The sequence below is a fragment of the Cavia porcellus genome, unplaced genomic scaffold (genome assembly GCF_034190915.1).
Source record: "Cavia porcellus strain 051 isolate PalLab524CR breed Dunkin Hartley unplaced genomic scaffold, mCavPor4.1 scaffold_28, whole genome shotgun sequence".
Classification (NCBI taxonomy): Eukaryota; Metazoa; Chordata; class Mammalia; order Rodentia; family Caviidae; genus Cavia; species Cavia porcellus.
This window is the reverse complement of record NW_026947511.1, coordinates 26,663,443-26,682,852: the sequence shown is the minus strand read 5'-3', so window position 1 is coordinate 26,682,852 and position 19,410 is coordinate 26,663,443. Positions and strand designations below refer to the sequence as shown.

Below are 19,410 nucleotides of genomic sequence, written 5' to 3'. Positions count from 1 at the left end.
TCTCACTGTGTAGTTTAGGTGGGCCTGGACTCATTATATAGTCTGGGTTGGCCTTGAGCCTAGTGATCCTCTGCCTCAGCCTCCTGCATGCTGGCATTAGTGGAAGTCTTCTCCCATTAGTGTCTTTGATTTTGCTGTCATGGCCGCCTTGATGCCTTGATTTCAAGAAAGTTTACCTTTCACGGTCATTATAACTTTGGGAGAAAAACCAGGAGTTCAATGGTGCCAGATCCAGTGACTAAGGTGGATGAGAACATGCAATGCTTGCCTTTCCATAAGATACACTCAACAGCAGCATATATATATATATATATATATATATATATATAATTACACTGCATAAAGATATTTATGAGAGAGGACTTGAATCAAAGCTTCACTTGTTGCGGTCGCGCACACCTGTAATCCCAGACTTTCGGAGGTTGAAGCAGGAGAATCCCAGTGAGTTCTAGATCACCCTGGAATAAAGGTGCATTCAAGGCCAGTCTGAACTGCATAGAGAAACCCTGTCTCAACACCCTTCCTCCAAAGAATCAAGATTTTGTTTGAGCACAAAATAGTTCCTCAGTAAATACACATTGAATAAATTGTGAAACAAATGAGCACTTCCTATATTAGTTTATTTCCTTCCACCCTTATTTTTATTTTTAAAATAACATTTTTGGGAAGTGCGAGGGGGGTGCTCAGTGCTCTGCTTTTCTGACCGATTATCTCCGGTCTCCCCAAAATACAAAATCCTGTAAACACTTAGAAGAATACCCACTATTTCTATTTAACAAATTCTAACATACACTATACTACCTCCAATTTTTTTGTTTCCTGAAAAAGAAAAAATCACATAGAAAAGGGAGAGATGACTTGCAGAGTTTATAAAAGCAGACGGTTTTTATAACTCCAACACGAATCATTCACCTGCAGCGCTACCCAAGCTCCAACTGCAGATTCCAGGAGGCGCCGCTACGTCAGGAGCGCTGTCTCTTGTCTGCGCACGGCCAATGGGAGGCGAGCCCTTGTCCGGGAACGGCCAATGGGAAATGGTCCCTAGTCTGCACACGACCAGTGGGAAGCGGCGCTCACAACCGTCTCTATTGACAACTGTGGCGTCGTCGGCTGCGGATCTAGAACTGGCTCTTCTCCTTCCGAAAGTGCTGGTATATTCAAATCTGAAGAAGTTTCCGTTCTATTAATTCGGACTCGTGTCTCTGGTTTCCGAGGAGTAAAGAGAGAAGGATTAACTCATCCAAATGGACGCAATACTGAATTACAGGCTAGACGACAGTGAAGATTACTACACGCTGCTGGGCTGTGATGAGCTCTCTTCGGTAAGAGTGGACGGTGCTGTTCTGTCTCACAACAGCATTTTAAGTTTTTATTCATGACGTTAACCTTCAACTTTTTGTCACATCTTATATCATTTTCAAGTACTTTGGGCTCAAGGAAATTTAAGAGTTTAAATGTCTGTTGGCTCTTTACCTATTGGGTATCCTACGGTAACTGTATGGCAGCTTCTGACTCAGTACTGTGTATTCTGCTGTATGATCGTAAATTCTATTTCACAATATGCTAAAAATTACTTATTTGAAAATTTAATGCAATTTCTGTTGGCAGTGTTGTACTGTATACACAGCTATACCTTTATTATTGGTAATTCATGCTATAGTTGAGATGAGATATAATTTTCCACTAAATTAGTGATATTTGTTTTTTGAGACAGGGTCTCATTATATAATTCAGACTGGCCTCGAACTCACTATGTAGACCAGGCTGGTCTCAACTCGTGGCAATTCTCCTGCCTCAGTCTTTTGAGAACTGAGATTACAGGTGTGTGCTACCACGTCCAGTTATTATGCTCTTCTTAGTTAAATATTTTTCTTCAAAAATATGCTACGTTTGTTTACTTTGGTGGTAATTTACTTACAATTTTTACCATGTGTGTCATTCATTATACTGTTAGCAAATAATTTTTAAAGAAATTATTTAAAATGAAAGAAACAAAATTTAACTTGGTAAGTTTCACATTCACAGTTTAGATCTTTTCCTTGGCTTTTTTTTTTTTTTTTTTTTTTTTTTGTACCACAAATCTAACTCAGGACCTTGCCCTTGCCAGGCAGGCGTTGTGCTGATGTGTGTGTGTGTGTGTGTGTGTGTTTTGAGGCAAGGTCTTTCTGTGTAGTTCAGGCTGGCCTTGAACCCACTGTGTAGCCTCAGGCTGGCTCTACTCACAGCAATCCTCCTGCCTCAGCTTCCAAGTGCTGAGAACATCACTATGCCTGGTTTAAAGATCACTTACTTTTATGAAGTAACCTGTTATGGTTTCTTTATTTCTTTTTGTATGTATCTTTTCCTTTCTTATTTTTAGATATATTTTTCATTAAAGATTTTTGTCCTTTGACTATTCAGTATGACATTTCCTTAACTCGATTTGTATTAGTTGAATTTCCTTTACTTCAAATATTCCTTGACTTGATGCTCTAAAGTTGACCAGAACTCTTCATACTCAAAATTATTTCAAAGCAATTTGATATTTTGATTTTACTTACAATAACAAGTTGAGATAACCACATAATGTTTTGGTTTGATACAGTATATAGTGTTTACAAATTAAAGCTTCTGTTGGAAATTAAATTCAAAGCAAAATTGTATGTATATAATTTTAGAATTATATAAATATAATTTTATGTATATATATATGGTTATAAAATGGTAATTGTGAAGCTTTTTTTCTCAGATACTTTAAAAAACCCACCCTTCACAATTAAAAAAATTATAACAATAAACACTGAGACTACTTTTCTTCCTTTACCTAAAGCATATCAAGTATTAATCAGGAGAGGAATATTTCCATGCTGTTGCATGGAAAACAACACACTCTCCATCACTCTCCATTTTAAAACAGTTTACCAAAGTTTTATTAAAGGCCATCCAGCCTTTTCTCTTTATATTGGGTTTTACATAAAAGATACATGTTAAAAAACCCACTGAAGTTCTTGTTTATGCATATATTGTAGTGTGTAAATGTTCTCCCTGGTGTGAATCTTATTTGGTTTTTAAATATTTGGCCATTGAAATGGTAATAATGCTAAGGAAGCATCATGACTTCAAGACTTTATGAGCTTGAACATTCAGTACAAAACTGATAGGTGGAAACATCTGGTTTTCTAATTCCTTTTCTTATCAATTTCATATTATCTGGGATCTAATTTTGACTCTGCTGTTTATAAGAAAATTATTTGACTTTTCTGTGCCTTCATTTCCTAATGTGCAGATGTATCGCTCACCTCTTAGAATTGTGGGGACTGAGACACAATATATAAAAGTGCTTAGAAAGTGCCTGGCACAGAGTTGCAAGTTGTGGTTATGGATACTGTTTGGGCTTCATAGGGACATTGTACATTTGGAACTCCATAAATTTATGCTATATTATGAATTACTTTTAAGATGTTTTATTTTGAAGTAATTTTTGACTTACAGGAAAATAGTAACAATACTTGTACACAGAATTACTACATAGCTTCAACCCAGCTTGTTAATGTTAACATCATACTTAGGGTAATAAAGGATTAAAGCCAAAGAACATTGTTACAATACTACAAAGTCAGCCAGCGACCAGAAAACACTTTTTTGGTAGATGATCAGATGAGTGCAGGACCAGAGAGAAGCAAGCAGGCTGCTCTAGATGCCAATTTAAGGAGGCACTTATTCTTTGAGTCACACAAGTAAAAAATCAGGTGTGTGAGTTTGTGAGTTTGGGCAAATGGCCAGGGCAGAATCTCCATAAGCCTACATGTTGTACTGTTGGTTTGAAACAGCAAATATTTGTACTTTGCAGGTCTAAAGGTCTCTGTCCCAATTATTTCACTCTACCATTTTGAGAAAGCTGTGTGTGGCTGTCTTCCAATGAAACTATTTAAAAAAGTCAATAGGCCAGATTTTGCCTGTGGGACAGCATCAGTCAATCCCTTATCTAAATGATAGTCATGATCTAATTTCACCAGTTTTTCTACCATATCCTTCTCCTGTTCTAGGATCTAAGCCAGGAACACTTATTGTTTATAGTTAGCTGTTGAATTCCCTTAATTTCCTCCAAATTAGACTGTTTCTCTTACCTTCTCATAGACTGGCCACTCTGATGAGAACTTTTTATTTTATACAATGTACATCATTTGGCCTTTGACATTTCCTCATGATTAAATTGAGGTTATTCATTTCTAGAAGGAACATCACAGAAGTGATGCCATGCCTTCTGGAAGCACATGAAGTGGATGTGTTTGTTGACCTTGATTTCATGGTTAGAGTGGTGTCTGTCATATTCCTTTTGCCAAGTTTCTGCAGTAGGGTTGTTATTTTTCCATTTGCAATTAATGTATTGTCTTTGTTTCTTTTCTCTTTGTTAAGACAAAATATTGACACTGAAAGTTATAGGAGAAAAGCCTTATTTTAGCTCACAGTTTGCAGACATTTCAGTCCCTAGTCTGTTGGTTCCAAGGACTTGTTGTTGCCACCCAGGAAGGGTGGCAGAGCAGAGGAGAAGCAGTCCATGGCAGGGCAGGCAGAAGGCAGTGGAACAGTAAGCAGCAGCAGCAGCAAGCCCCACTTTCCCTTTTATATCTCATCCAGGCTGCAAGCCTTTTGGGTGGTGCCACCCACACCCAGGGTGGGCCTTCTCATTATGACACCTAGAACAATGATAAAACAATCAGTGGGCTGCTCCAGGACCACACACCGTAATCCCGGCATCACACTCTTATTCCACATTCACACAGACTGGATCCATCGGCTTCTGAAAAGCACCACCTGTGACCACACAAGGGGGACATCTTGATAGAAACTGTAACACATATCTTGGGGGAAGATGCTTTGAAACTATACCTTTTCTCCTCAAACTTTCACCCTCTGACTTAACATTCTTTAGTGGATATGGACTGTTAACAGTTACAGCTATGGCATTTACCGATGAGTAACTTTCTGTTTTTCACATTTAATTTACAGTAAGCCCTTGACTTATGACTATCTGGGCTGTGAGCGCATATTTGGGTTTTTAATGCTTTATGTTGTATATTTATTTTTTACACCAGTTTTTTTTTTTTTTTTTTTTTTTTTGTCTTTTTCCTTTTTATCGGTACCGGGGATTGAACTCACGACTGCCTGCTTTCAAGGCAGGCACTTATGCCGTTGAGCTAAATCCCCAGCCCCTATGTTGTATATTTATTGATAGAACTGTGGGGTGGAGGAGGACTGGTGGTGGCTGAAAAGATAAGAAGTATGAAATATAAATGACCTTTATTTTGGGAATGCGAGGAGAGACACCCCTGACCCCCTGGGGTGTGGCATCTCCACCCTGGGGCCTGGGATCTCTCCTCTTACCGTGGAACACGTGGAGTGAGGCACCTAAGTAGCCTCGGCTTGGGGTGGAACCTAAGGGGGCATTAGGGATGCACAGGTAGTCCATTGGTTTTTGTTTGGCACCAGAGGTAGATTCCTAAGGGTGGGGGAGATAGGAGCTCCTTGGCTTTACGGGCTACAGTATCCGGCCTGGGCCAAAACCCTTTCATTTATGTCAAATGTGTGTGCTACTTGCTTTGCTGGCCTTACTAGTATTCTCCTGGAACAGAACTCATTTATAAATTGGGAAATTACTGTACATTTGTTAGTTAGAATTCTTTGGCAAAGCCAAACCTTTTTTCTCCATTTGTTTATGTATTTATTTATTTGGTTTATTTTTTATTACTATGGGTTAATGGATTGTTATTTTAAAGGTTAAAATCTAAATAAAACTATTTATTTTTGTTTTTGAGACAGGGTCTTGCTTTGCAGTTCAGCCTGGCCTTCAACTCACTTTGTAGCTCAGGCTGGCCTCAAACTTGCAGCAATCCTCTTGCCTCAGCCTCTCGAGTGCTGGGATTACAGACATGCACTACATGCCTGGCCAATTTTTTCCTTTTCTTTCAGTACCAGGAATTGAACTCAAGACCTCATGCTTGCCAGACAGGTGCTGTGCAGCTGAGCTATATCCCTGGTGGCAGATTTTTTCTATGTTTACTGGTCAACAGGATTTCTGGACATTGGATCAGGAAGACAGAATTCAGTGGACCTTGAGGATCAGGGCTTCAGCTGCCTGGGGACCACATTTGGAGCTAGCAGGAGGGGAGGCCCTGAGATGAACAGAAGATGTTGGCTTTATCACTTTATTGGTTCACCCCTAGTCAGTGCTACAGAGAGGTTTTTTTTTTTTGTCTTTTTCCTTTTTATCGGTACCGGGGATCGAACTCACGACCACCTGCTTGCACAGCAGGCGCTTATGCCGCTGAGGTAAATCCCTAGCCCTGCTACAGAGAGTTCTTGATTAACTTTGTGACAGTAAAACAGTGAAGTAATAAAAGATAGACATAGGCTATTCCTAATTTTTTTTTTTGTACTGGGGGTCAAACTCACAACTGTGCACCTGCAAGGCAGGTGCTCATGCCACTGAGCTAAATCCCCGGCCCCAGCTATTCCTAATTTTAAAAGGGTATCAAATTGGCAAAACTCATATAATATAAAGAAGAAAGTAGCAATCATATATGTTAGCACTGCTGAGAATTTGCTTCCATGCATGAATATCAGGATGTTTTCTGATGGGATTCAAATTAAAACAACAGCAAGACAAAACTCAAACTTCTTACCTTTGATAGGTAGATAAAATTTTATCCATCTGTGCTATTTTAAAATCTTAAATTGGCTGGGGATTTAGCTCAGTGGCACAAGTACCTGCCTGGTGAGCAGGAGGCCGTGAGTTTGATTCTTGGTACAAAAAAATTTCTAAGATATATGTGTGTAAAATGTGTATTTTGAAGAATAGAGCCCGGTGTCTTGGCAGAAGAGGGTTAAAAAGGCTTTTTCCTTCTGTTCAGTATTGTTGGAAAAATTTTCAAAGAGTTTGTGTTAATAAAGGACTTGTTAATTTTTTTTGAAGAGTTAAGTTTATTTTTCCTTCCACCATGTGATGTGTTGCTTCCCTTCTTTGAAATGTCTCACTGCAGCTGATATTGGGAAATCCAAAGACTTGGTGGTTTACTGAAGGCCCTTCTCAAGGCAGAGTGCATACCATGTTCCCACACTGTGAGCTATTTGCAAGTGACTTACTTGCTTATAAGTAAATATGACTTGTTAATTGAGAATTGTTTACTACTGTGGTCTTTAAAAATTTCTTTCATTCTGTTTTTTTTCTCTCTTTTTAAAATTATTTTTTAGATAGCATCTGGCTCTGTAGTTCAGGCTGGTCTTGAACTCCCTTATGTAGCCCAGTTGGCCTCAGACTCACTGCAATCCTCCTGCCTCAGCTATGGAGGTCTGGGATTACAGGTGTGTGCTACCACATCTGGCCTTTCCTTTTCTATTCCTTTTCAGCCTTTCTCATTCGAGAAGGTACTGTACCACTGAGTTACATCCTAGCCCCAGAACATTCATATTTTAAAATTGAAAACAAGCGTAAATCTCTACAGTCAACATACTGTATGGTACCTGCATACCCATGTTCATGGTGGCATAATTCACAATAGCTAAGATATGGAACCAGCCTGGAAGCCCATCCACAGGTGAATGGATAAATAAAATGTGATACATACATTATGTCATTTAAAGAGAATGGATGGAATGAAGCTTATTACGTTGTGTGAAATAAGCCAGGCTCGGAGGGACAAATATCACACATTGTCCCTAATATGTGGAATCCAAAAAAGATGACATGAAAATAGAAGGCAGACTATTATCAGACAAGAGGAAGAGGATAAGGGAGGAGTGTAAGAGATGCTGGAGGGGAGGTGGATATGATGAGAATACATGCATTGAAATATTTTGTAAAATTCATAAGCACTAATAATAAAAGAAAAAATAAAAACAAGTCTAATTCTCAGTTTTCTCTGTTATATAATCAGGTTTTGGTGACTGATGGTTAAAGGTAGCACCTAGGAAAAGGAAGGACACAGTTTATTACATTTATAGAAGTCTAACCTCTTTCTTTAACTCAAGAATTTTTCAGACTTTTTGGTGGTGGGGTTAGGAATGGAACCCAGAACCTTGTTCCATGTTAGGCAAGCACTGAGCCACACCCCTGGCCCCCTATGGTTTCCTCAAACTTAAAAAGGAAAGGTGCAGAATTGGTCAAGAATTTGTACTAATATGTATAATATGTTATTGATTAAAAAAGTGAAGACTTTTTTATTTGATTTTTTTTTTTTTTTTTTTGGTTCTGAGTATCGAACTCACAATTTCATACTTGCTAAACACTGTGCTGCTGAGCTACATCCCTGGCAAAGACAATTTTTAAAACTGAGAATTGAGTAGCCAGTGTGGCACGCACTGTGATCCCAGACTTGGGAAGCCGAAGCATGAGGATCGCCTTGAGTTTAAGGCCAGCTTAGGCTAAATAGTGAGTTCAAAGCCAGCCTGTACCACAAAGTGAGACCGTGTCTTAAAAAAGCAACAGCAACAACAAAAAGAGATAATGCCTCCCAAGAATCGGCCGTGCTGGGGCTGGGAGGAGCCCACAAACAAGCCAAGTTAGCACAGCTTAAGCCAGGTGAGGCCCAGGAGGAGAGAAGTCAGATGGTGCTTCCTGAGAATCACCAACTCCCCCTGCCATCCCATGGGTGGCCAGATGGTTTGGAGGACAGGCTGAGTTGGTGGCAAGTGAGGTGCAGGGAGCAGCTGAATGCTTGTATTGTTTGGTTGACTTTGCAGGCCTGGGGCTGTTGTGCAGTATAGCAAATATGGGGGATTTCTTTCTATCTTGTTTTTGAAATCCAGTATTGTTCTCATTATTTTGTTTGTTCTGATTAGCTGTTGTGCTTTATTCAGTGTTCTGTTTTGAATGGTTTTATTGTTTTGTTTTGTTTTGATTTTGCTATATCTGATGGGATGGACAACTATGGTGAGGATAACAAAATACACTATGGTAGCCCCTGTTGTTTTCCTATTGTCCTACTTTGAGATTCTGTACCAAATTCACTGCTTTGTTTTGATTGGATTATTCTGTTTTGTATGTTGAGCTTTATCTTTAAGATAAAATAAGAAAAATTAAACAACAAAAAAAGAATTGATGGAGAATGACATGGAGCTGATAATATTTTCTCTTCGGACTCTTATGCCAATTTTGACCTGAGTTGCTTGAGAATTCATTTCTTAAACAAGAGGTAATTTGCTTTAGTTCATTAGTGGATAGTAGATATGGAACCTGATCATAGTTTCTAAGCCAGAAGGATTTGGTCATATAAAGCAATGGTTACAGTGATAGGAATAAACTCTGACTGGTTAATTAACCAAAAAATTCAGCATTTTTTAGTCACTGGATGAATGACTCTTGACAAATTACTTAACCACTGATAGGAATAAACTCTGACTGGTTAATTAACCAAAAAATTCAGCATTTTTTAGTCACTGGCTGAATGACTCTTGACAAATTACTTAACCACTGATATTTAACCACAGTTACTGTTTTGGAGTTCTTATGGTCAGGTTTTGTGCTAAGTGCTTTGGTTAAAAATTGCTTGCTGCAAAGAGAAGGAGACCTAGGTGCACAGAAACTACATAACTTGCCTGAGGTTTCTTGGCAGGATTGGGATTTAAAACCAAGTAATCAGATTCCGGAAACACAACCGTTCTTATCTCTTGCTGTTGTTATTTGAGTTATGATTCATAAAGCTCTGTCTCAATGATACTAGGGGTTATATGGATAGTAAATCAAATCAAACCATGGATGGCCCTCAAATCTCATTTTAGTTTGGACTGGAGTTTTTACCCAATCTAACCAAGCTGGTAATTGGAAACAAAATTATCTGTTTCAAATTATATTCTTTCAATCATAATTGTGAAATTATTTTTTAAGGGGAGGTTAGTGCTGGAGATTGAACCCAGGGCCTTGCAAAATGTGGAAATTTATTTTTGTTTCTTTTTTGAGCCAAGGTCTTGCCTCGTAGTTCAGGGTAGTCTTGAACTCACTACATAGCCCACACTGGCCTCAAATTCACAGTGATTCACCTGCCTCAGTCTCCCAAGTGCTGGGCTACAAGTGTGTGCTACTACACATTAGCTGCAAACTAATAAAAAAATTAGTCTGGGCTGAGGAGGTAGCTTAGTGATAGAGCCCTTGCCTAGGTGTGCAAGACTTTGAGTTCCATCCTATGGCAAAAACTTACAGAGAAGGAGCTTTATAATAAATAATTTGTAAATAATAACATAATAATTCAGGGACTATCAGTCCTGAATAAGGAGTGATGGCTGAGCATCTTCGGAGAATCCATTAATATGAACACATATTTTATATATTTGAAGAAATCAGGTCATTTTTTGACATTTAAATGTCTTCACCACTTTCCTGTCACTGGGACAAAACACCAGATACCTGCAACTTAAAGGAGGTGAGGTTTACTTTGACTCCGAGTTTTGATTCATGGTCAGCCAATTCCAAGGCAGGGAGGGCAACAGAATGGCAGTGGGGTCTGGTGGAAGAAGCTGCTCAACTCATGGCGCCCAGGAAGCAGGGAGGGATGATAATGCTTCCATCAAGGTTGTGCCCCTAAGTGACCCGGCTCTAACTACGCCTCACCTCCTAATGGTGAGTCCACTATGAACTCATTTTAGATTCAAGCACACTGAACTCAGGTATTTGGGGTCAACATTTGAAAACAGAAGTAAGGAGAAGGGCTAGCATTCTATAATAACACAGACAATTATTGGAATAAGAGCCTTTATTGATTCTCTTAGAATTTTATTATTGAATGAATTATTTCATGTAGTTAAAAAGTCAAAATAGAAATATAAGGATCAAAGTAAAAAAAGTTGGGTTACTCGTGGCTGATTTGGGGAAGACCCATGCCCAATTTCTTTCTTTGTGCCATTTAAGTTCTCCATGTTTTAAACACTGATTTTTTGTTTTAGGTTGAACAAATACTGGCAGAATTTAAGATCAGGGCTTTGGAATGTCACCCTGACAAGCATCCTGAAGACTCCAAAGCTGGTAAGAATTTGATAATGGCTACTTCTCAAGAAAATGAGTAATACATAGAACCAAAAGACTTCTGTGCAGTAACTTAATTTTCTTTTGTCTGTTATGCTCAAAGCTATTGCATTCAACGCCCAAGATTGTTTCTACTATTAAATGGTAGAAGAGGAGAAGCCTGTGAAAGACCTTTCTTATTTTTTTAAAAATTTTTATGTATTTATTTATTTTGAGATGAAGTCTCACTAAGTATTTAAGCTGGCATTAAGCTCCCTGAAATCCTCCTGATTCAGTCTCCTGAGTCCTGGGATTACAGATGTCAACCACTGTGCCTGATGAAAGACCTTTTGTAATAGCAGACTTTTGACGTACATTTTTATTTCTGCAGTGTGCTGCTTCGTGGTTTAAAATGTGCCCCGTTTGTGCTTTATTTCACCAGCTAATGAATGTTAACATGACTCTAGTATGTTTGTCACCAGCCAATTGTCTTGATGAGAACTGGGCTGTGTGTTCTTCATTTTGGAGGACCTGACTACGCTCATATATTTGTACTTCTGCTTTTTTCCTTTATTACTGTCACATTAACATAATTGAAGTACACTGGTATCTATAGCTTGAAACAATGCAAACAAACCAGTGATCCCTCTACAACTCCTCCTTGCTCATGTATCTTCCCTCTTTCCTTCTCTTAGGGGTGACGCTTTCTTAAAAGGAGCCCACAGCCAGTGTTGCTTCTTCCTTTCTCGCTGGTTTTCCATTTATTCCATGATGATGTCCACCTTTCTCAGAAATGGACAAGAGACTTCCTGGTTGCCAAATTCAACCTATTTTTCAGTCTTTACCTTTGCTGAATTTGCATTAGAATTTGGCACTGTTGATACATCTTGCTTTCTTTTCGCTGCTAGGATAATGTGCTCTTACACATGTATCTTTATCTGAGTCTCTTGGGCTGCTCTTTTTGTCTGCTTTGTGACTCCGTCTCTGCTGTCCCCAGGTTCTCTCCTGTGCACCCTTTTCTGTTTATTCCACTTTGTCTCTGGAGCCTTGTCCAGGTTTGTGGCTTCAATCATCACCGCTCCCTTTATAACTTCCAAATCTGTCCTTAATCCAGTTTTCACTCATATTCACTTTGTAGCTTTAACTGCATTTTAGTAATCTCCATTGGAAACATTTCTAATTTACCTCCTCAAAAATTGAACATACCCTGAGGGGGTGGGGCAAGGACAGCCTACCCACCACCCCTTACTGACTCTAGGCTTGTACCCCAGCTTCTCCCAGATGCCGGATGTGAATAAAGTTAGACACCCCCCTCCAAAACATGAGCATAGCCAGGTGTAGTGGCTCATGACTGTAATTTACTTTGGGAGGTGGAGGCAGGAGGATCAAAATTTCAAGTAGAGCCTGGGCAGTTTAGCAACTCAGTGAGACCTTGCTTTAAAATGAAACATAAAGAGGGCTGGGGATTTAGCTCAGTGGCATAAGCGCCTGCCTTGTAAGCAGGCAGTTGTGAGTTTGATCCCCGGTACCGATAAAAAGGAAAAAGACAAAAATAAAAAAAAAAAAATAAAAAGACAAACATAATTAAAAAAAATGAAAAATAAAATAAAGAAGAAAAAGGGGGAAGGGTTCTTGGGATTTAGTTTAGTGTGAAAGTCTTGAGTTCAACATCTAGTACAACAAAACAAGACAAAATAAAAAACCCCAATACTTATTGTGTATGTTTTCCCATTATGATAAGTGATGCTATCATCTGTTCAGCTGGTTGAAGAGAAACCTCAAACCTTTTTTATGTATTTATTTTTTGGTACTGAGAATTGAATGGGGCCCCTGCACTGAGGTGCCTCCTAGGCCTTCATTATGTTTTATTTTGAGACAGGATCTTGCTTATTTAGTAAGTTGCCCAGACTGGGCTTGAACTTGCGATCCTCCTGTCTCATCCATCTAGTGTTGGAATTACAGGTATGTATCACTGTATACACCTAAGAAACTTCTTCTTGTTGACTTTTCTTTATTGCTGGGGATCAAACTTCGGGACTTTGCTCTGATTTCTCTATTTTAAATTTGATGATTATGTTTACTACATGTTTATAGTATATGTGCATATGTGATTTTTCTATAATGAAATATTATACTAAGATTTGTCTATAATGCCACATTGTGTATTCTTTTTTTTTAAATCGGTACTGGGGATCAAACTCACGACTGGCTGCTTGCAAGGCAGGTACTTATGCCACTAAGCTAAATCCCCAGCCCCCACATTGTGTATTCTTTTTTTTTTTTTTTCACATTGTGTATTCTTAAACCCATTTGTTGTGCAAATTTTTGTCTTAAAGCTTTTATTAATTTTCTCTAGAAATTGTTGATTTTTTTGATTTATACAAATACCATTGTCTTACTTATGAAATCATCTTTTATTGGATATTTAACCACTACTTTTGCTTACTTGATTTTCTCCTTTTTTCTCAAGATACAACATGTTTAAAGGTAACATTAAAGTACAACTCGTTTAAGGTAGCTTGTTTTGATTTTTAGAAATCAAAGTGTAAACTCGATACATTTTCATTTGTTTGTGATGCTGGGGGTAGAAACCAGCACCTCACCCACACTTCCCAAGAGCTCTGCTACCCAGCTACACTTCCAATCCAAACTGATACATTTATGGCTATGTAGTCTGGCTACGGCCCAGAGGAAGATGTAGCACACTGTCCGCATCCCCAGAAATCCCTTTCCATCTGCTGTGCAGTCAGCAACTTCGTCCACTTTTTGCTCTCTATCAGCATTGACAGGTTCTGCCTGGTTTTGAACGTTAGATCAATGTGTGCTTGCACAGTATATGTTCTTCTGTGAATGGCTTCTTGAGGTTTACATTATGTCTGTGTTATTCACCCACATTGCAAGGGTTAGCAGTGGTTCATCCTTTGTGTTTGCTGGGACTTTCATACTGTGCACTCAGTTCTTTTTTTTTTTTTTTTTTCATTTTCTTTGTCTTTTCCCTTTTTATCGGTACTGGGGATCGAACTCACGACTGCCTGCTTGCAAGGCAGGCACTTATGCCGCTAGCTAAATCCCCAGCCCCCGTGCACTCAGTTCTTCACCCTCGTTTTCCATTCACCACTGTGCCTGGAGCCAAGGCTAAGCGTGAGCCTGTAGACAACCTATAGGTAGGAGAAATTAAGCTCAAACGTGTACCTTTTCAGTCCCCTACGTGTAGCCTCAGCGGTTACCGTTACTGATTTGTTAGGTGTGAACATAGTCGTGTCTCAGCAACCTCTCTGAGCTCGGGGTTCTTACAGATAAAACGTGTAGATTAATAGTACGGTATATTGCTTCATGCATCTGCAGGTGAAGATTAAATGAGGTGTTGCAGCGCATGGGAAGTGCTCTGTGGACGTTGACAATTATGACTCAGTAATTTTCCTTGTTTTTATATTGCAGCCTAAGATTAAAAGGAAGGGGAGATAGTTTTCTTTTTTATTAGTAGTCATCAGATCTCTTCGCATTCTTGCTCTTTCTTTCCTCCTCTTTCCTCTTCCTTTTTTCCCCCTCCCCTTCTTCTCTCTTCTTTATCCCCCTCCCTTCTTCTTTCTTGTACTGGGAATTGAACCCAGGGTCATGCTAGCAATGATCTAAAGGCCTAGGGTGCTGGGCAGACACTCTACGTTGAATTCCAGCCCCAGTCTTCTTATGGGCTTTTTAAAAAGCTCTACACAGAAGGCTTTGGAAGTCTCTTCCTCTCTGCAGGTGTGGATGATGTAAGCAGGACTGCTTGTGCCCTAGCAGTTTCGTCATTGCACTGGAAGCTCCTGACTACTGCTGAGGCCAGCCTCTTGTGAGCACAGCAATAATTGTTTCTGATTAAAACTTTACTAACTTATTTTTAGCCACGAAGTAAGGAAGTTTCAGACCAAATTAAGCACCTGAGAAATGCTATTTTTGTTGTTGATGTAAGGTTTGAAAAAGGGGAGCAACTTGTCCTTTGGTAACTGATCTCTTTTAATATGCTTTAAGAATCCTCATTGCCTCCCCTCCCCTATAGTTTGCATGTCAACTGTCCCCTAAAGTTCCTTGTATCAAGGGCTGGAGCTATTGGGAGGGTTGGAAACTGTAAGAGTTGAGGCCCACTGAGGGTCTGTAATTGGTTATTGTTAGCATGTCCCTGAAGGGTATCGTGGGACCTCTGTCCCTTCTTTTTCATGTCCATCTGACCACAGGTCAGCAGTTTTGCTCTGCCATGTGCTCCCATTACGATGTGCTTCCTGCCACAGGCCCAGAACAGTGGGAACAATTGATTGTGGGCTAAACCCTTCAAAACTGTGAGCCAAAATAAACCTTTTCTCTTTTTAAGTTACTCATCCCAGGTATTTTGTTATAGTAACATGAAGCTTACACTTTCCCATAGAATAAAACAATATAACAGTAATAGATAATGTTGGAAGAGAAAGCGTATTCATCTCTTACTGCCAGAGAAACACTCTTAACAGTTGGTATAGTTTTCAGTACATTTTTTTCAAAATATGTGCCGATATCTCCTTTATCTTTTTTTTTTTTTTTTGACATAGGGTCTTGCCATGCAGTGCAGTGACCTTGAATGAGCTTATATAGCCCAGGCTGACCTCAAACTCACAGTGATCTCCTTCCTCAGCCTCCTGAGTGTTGGGATTACAGGTGTGCACCATTGCACTCAGCCTCATTTTTCAAATAATTATAAACAGTATATATTTAAAATTTGGCTATGTCATATATAATAATATAAATAATACAGATCCTGTTGTGAAATGTGAATTTTATTTTTTTGAAACGTGAATTTTAAAGAGCCTGGATATTTTCGAAGTGGACGTAGAAGTTAAATCAGAATGTCTCTCGAGGGTGCCAGCTTCTGAAATGAGATTTCACTTCTCAGAACTGGCCAGTGTTTGTCTTGTGTGATGCATTTGATTAGTTGATACATTAGAGGACAAATATAAACCCAAACTCCTATTAAATGCAGTGAAGAGGATAGAATAAGGAAGGGCCCACGTAATAGGAAAGATAAGGTCTCTTTTGCTGCCTGCCCGTCCACTGTGGTTAGATATTGACAGCGCGCTAACCTTCAGTGAACTTCTTTTGTTCTGGAAATGCTGGTAAATGAGGCTGACTGTAATGTGCAAAGAGAAGGTGACTCACAAAGCAAATGCGATTCTATAATCGCTGCAGTAGTCATGACTGGCACGTGGCATCCTTGGTGATAATTTAATAAGCTTTTTGTTCTTGCTGGAAAAAGTGACATCTCATTTATGTAGTGGGGTGTTTGTATTTCCATCAGCAACAGGAAGGGCTGCTCAGTGGAGATCCTTTTTGTGTGTTTTCCTGTCTCATCGTTAGGGTCCTCATTTTAACCCATTAATTGCTATTACTTCTAGGGTTGATATTAAAATAGTTAATGGCTTGCAAGAAACTTGTGCTACCAGCTTTTGGGTAGGATCCTGGAGCTGCCCTGGTGTGTCAGGAGGTAGCTTTGGGTGCCAGGGAATACTCAAAATGGTGCATGTGCTTTGGAGGTCCAAGGACAGCCAGTTTTTTAGTACCAGGAATTGAACCACAGACTTTCACACAGAGCTTTATTCTTAGCCCTTTTTTATTCTGAGAAAGGATCTTACTAAGTTGCTAAGCTGCCCAGGTTTGAAACCCTCCTGCCTCAGTCTCCCAGTGTGCTGGAATTATAGGCAATGTGGCATGGTGCCAGACTGGAATGACTACCTTTTAACAATTAACATACAGGCCATTCACAGACTGTGAAGGGGGAGAACAAGGCCTCACCAAGAAGCAGGTGGTCCCTGTGAACAGCACCATGTGCAATCTGGTGGCAGTCGGGGGACAGCCAGACCCTAGCCCCTTCTGTTGCAGAGGCTGGCAAACAAGAAAAGCCAGTGCTCTTTCACCTAACCCTGATCTGGAGAAACATGGGCTGCAATAATAGCTATTAAGGTGAAATGCAATTTGGTGCTTGTGGTGTTTGGTGTTTGACTGACCTTGCGGGTCTAGGGTCCAGGTCTGATCATCTATTTGGAGGATAGCAGTACACGGTGGGGTATCTGGGGGGTCTCCTTCTAAGGTGGTGGCCATTGTTAATTCCCTATTATCTGGTTTTGAAGTCCTGTACCATTTTCATTGTTTTGTTGGGTTGGGTTTTGTTCTGTTTTATTTTGTTATAGCCGAAGGCATGAACAGCTATTTCTATGATAACAAGATATATTATGGTAGCCATTTTGGATTTTCTCTTGTTTTGTTTTGAAGTCCTTTATTGCATTCATTGTTTTGTTTTTATTGGTTCTATTCTGTTCTGTTCTGTTTGATTTTCACTGTGACTGAAGGTATCTGAGCTATTATGACGACAACAAGAGGCATTATGGTAACTATTATTGATTTTGTGTTGTTTTGAATTTCTGTATCACTTACACTGGTTTGTTTTGATTGGTTTTATTTTCATTGGTTTTATCCTCATTAAAAATTATCATACAGAAGTGTTTCAGGATTTTCACAATCAATGTGGAGGTATTGTAGGTACTAACTGTACATTTGCCCTTAAATTTTCTGTTCTAGAAGGTCTTAGTTACTTTTCATGAGAGACTTTAAAGCAATATCACCCAGCCATGGTGATGCATGCTTGTAAACCCAGCAGGAGGATTGCCTTGAGTTTGAGACCAGTGTGGGCTACGTAGTGACTTCAAGGCCAGTGTGGACTACATAGCAAGACTCTGTCTTAAAAAGTAATTTCAATCAGGGTAACTTTAATTATATTTCCCAATGATGCTACTAACCTGTTCTTAATTCATGAAATGGGATGAGGATATGTGTCATTTTTATTAGAGCTTAGGGAGCAAGACCATATGACCATCTTCATTATTTACACTCAAAACACAAAGGTTTCATTCATTTTACTAATACCTCTTTGCATATCTACTATCTTGTTTCAGTGGAAGGCATGCAGCAGGGAACAAAACAGCCTCCAAGGAGTCTATACTCTATCTAGTAGGGGAAAGCAATTGTGAGCAAATAAAGAATGCAGGGTGGGGCTCAGTAGATGCAGAAAAGCCAAATTGGGGCAAGGGAGATAAAGAAGGGCGGCTGATGGCGTGAGCAGCCTGTCCGCACAGCATGCTTCGCGAGTCCCCTTCCTGCGGGGACCTCTGCAGGAAGACAGACACGTGGGTCCCTGGCATAAGAATGCTCCCAGCAGGGACAACTAGAGCCCGGGAGCTGAGGCCAAGTGTGCTTGGTGTACACCGCAGCAACCATGATGGCCGGAGCGTGGGGAGATGGAGGAAGCAGAAGGAAATGAGATGAGGAAAGGAAGAGAGGACTCTGAGGTCAAGTCTGTAGCTATCCTTAAGAATTTTTGAATTATAGTGTAAGAAAAATGGAAAATCATTGGATTTTTGAGGGAGTCACTGGAATTTTTAAGTGTGATATTGTGTGAGATTTGTTAAAGATCATTCTGCTAGGTGGAAAATTACTGAGGCAAAGTCAGGGATGAAGATGCTGTTGTAATAAACCGGCCAAAAGAGGGTGGCATCTCGGACCAGTGTGGTGACACTGAAGGAGGTGACGAGGTCAGGTTTTGGGTATGTTTTGAAGCTAGAGGCAGTGGGATTTGCTAATGGTTCAGAAGTACAAATTTAGAAAAAGAGAAGAGTCAGAGATGAGCCAGCTGCATAGAAACTAAAACGGTATGTCCGAGTTTCCAAAAAAAAAACCCCATTGTTGCCTCTGTAAGTTCTTCACCACTTTGTATTGACACAAATTCTGTGTCTGCCTCCTTTCCGCACGCGGAGGTTCTGAAGGTTTGTTTTTTCCTATGTGGCACTGGGATTTGGGCCCAGGGTCTTGTGCATGCCGAGCACACTGTGCCCCTTGAGCTACTGCCCAAACGTCACAACTTTATCTTATTGGTGAACAGTGGGAGAATGTGGGAGATGTGGGCAGAAAGCTGTGCAGGGGACCAGAAGGGGCAGGGAGGTAGCTGATGTAGCCTGGAGAGCACAGGATGGAGGCTTGCCGGCTTGGGTTTGAGCTATGACTCCATTGCTTGAAGCTTTGGAACTTTGCACAAGTCACCTTAACTCCCCCCAACTTAGATTCTGTAAAATTGGGAAAGTGATACTGATCTCCGTCTGGTGGCAAAAGAATGCACGACCTACACCAGCTCTAGCGTGGAACCCGGCACAAAGAAGCTTTTGCTTATAGGTGATGGCAGGGACGACAGTGCTTGCCACTTGTGATCCTGTCATTGGCCCTCTCACAGGTTATCTTCTGTGTGGTGTTTGATAGTTTTAGAAAAAATTTGTTTTAAAAAACATATACTTGGGGGTATGTGCCAGTGGGACAGGGCTTCCCTTGCAAGTACAAGGCCCTGGGTTTGGTCTCCAGTGTTGAAAAAATATATCATACTGCAAGGG

General features: G+C 40.0%; 1 protein-coding gene across 2 annotated transcripts in view; it reads left to right on the top strand.

Annotated features, from left to right (window-relative positions):
• The first annotated feature begins 1,064 nt into the window (after nucleotides 1-1,064).
• Dnajc12 (DnaJ heat shock protein family (Hsp40) member C12) overlaps nucleotides 1,065-19,410 on the top strand; it is a 36,788-nt gene continuing 18,442 nt past the window's right edge. Inside the window, exons 1-2 of one of the 2 annotated variants that reach the window (XR_010044315.1) lie at nucleotides 1,065-1,322; nucleotides 10,915-10,993. Coding sequence is in view for 1 of the 2 variants with exons in the window: in XM_003473617.5 (XP_003473665.1) it covers nucleotides 1,245-1,322; nucleotides 10,915-10,993 (157 nt within the window). In the remaining variant the exon portion in view is untranslated. The remainder of the gene's footprint in view (nucleotides 1,323-10,914; nucleotides 10,994-19,410) is intronic. The other variant, XM_003473617.5, reaches the window with a different exon arrangement.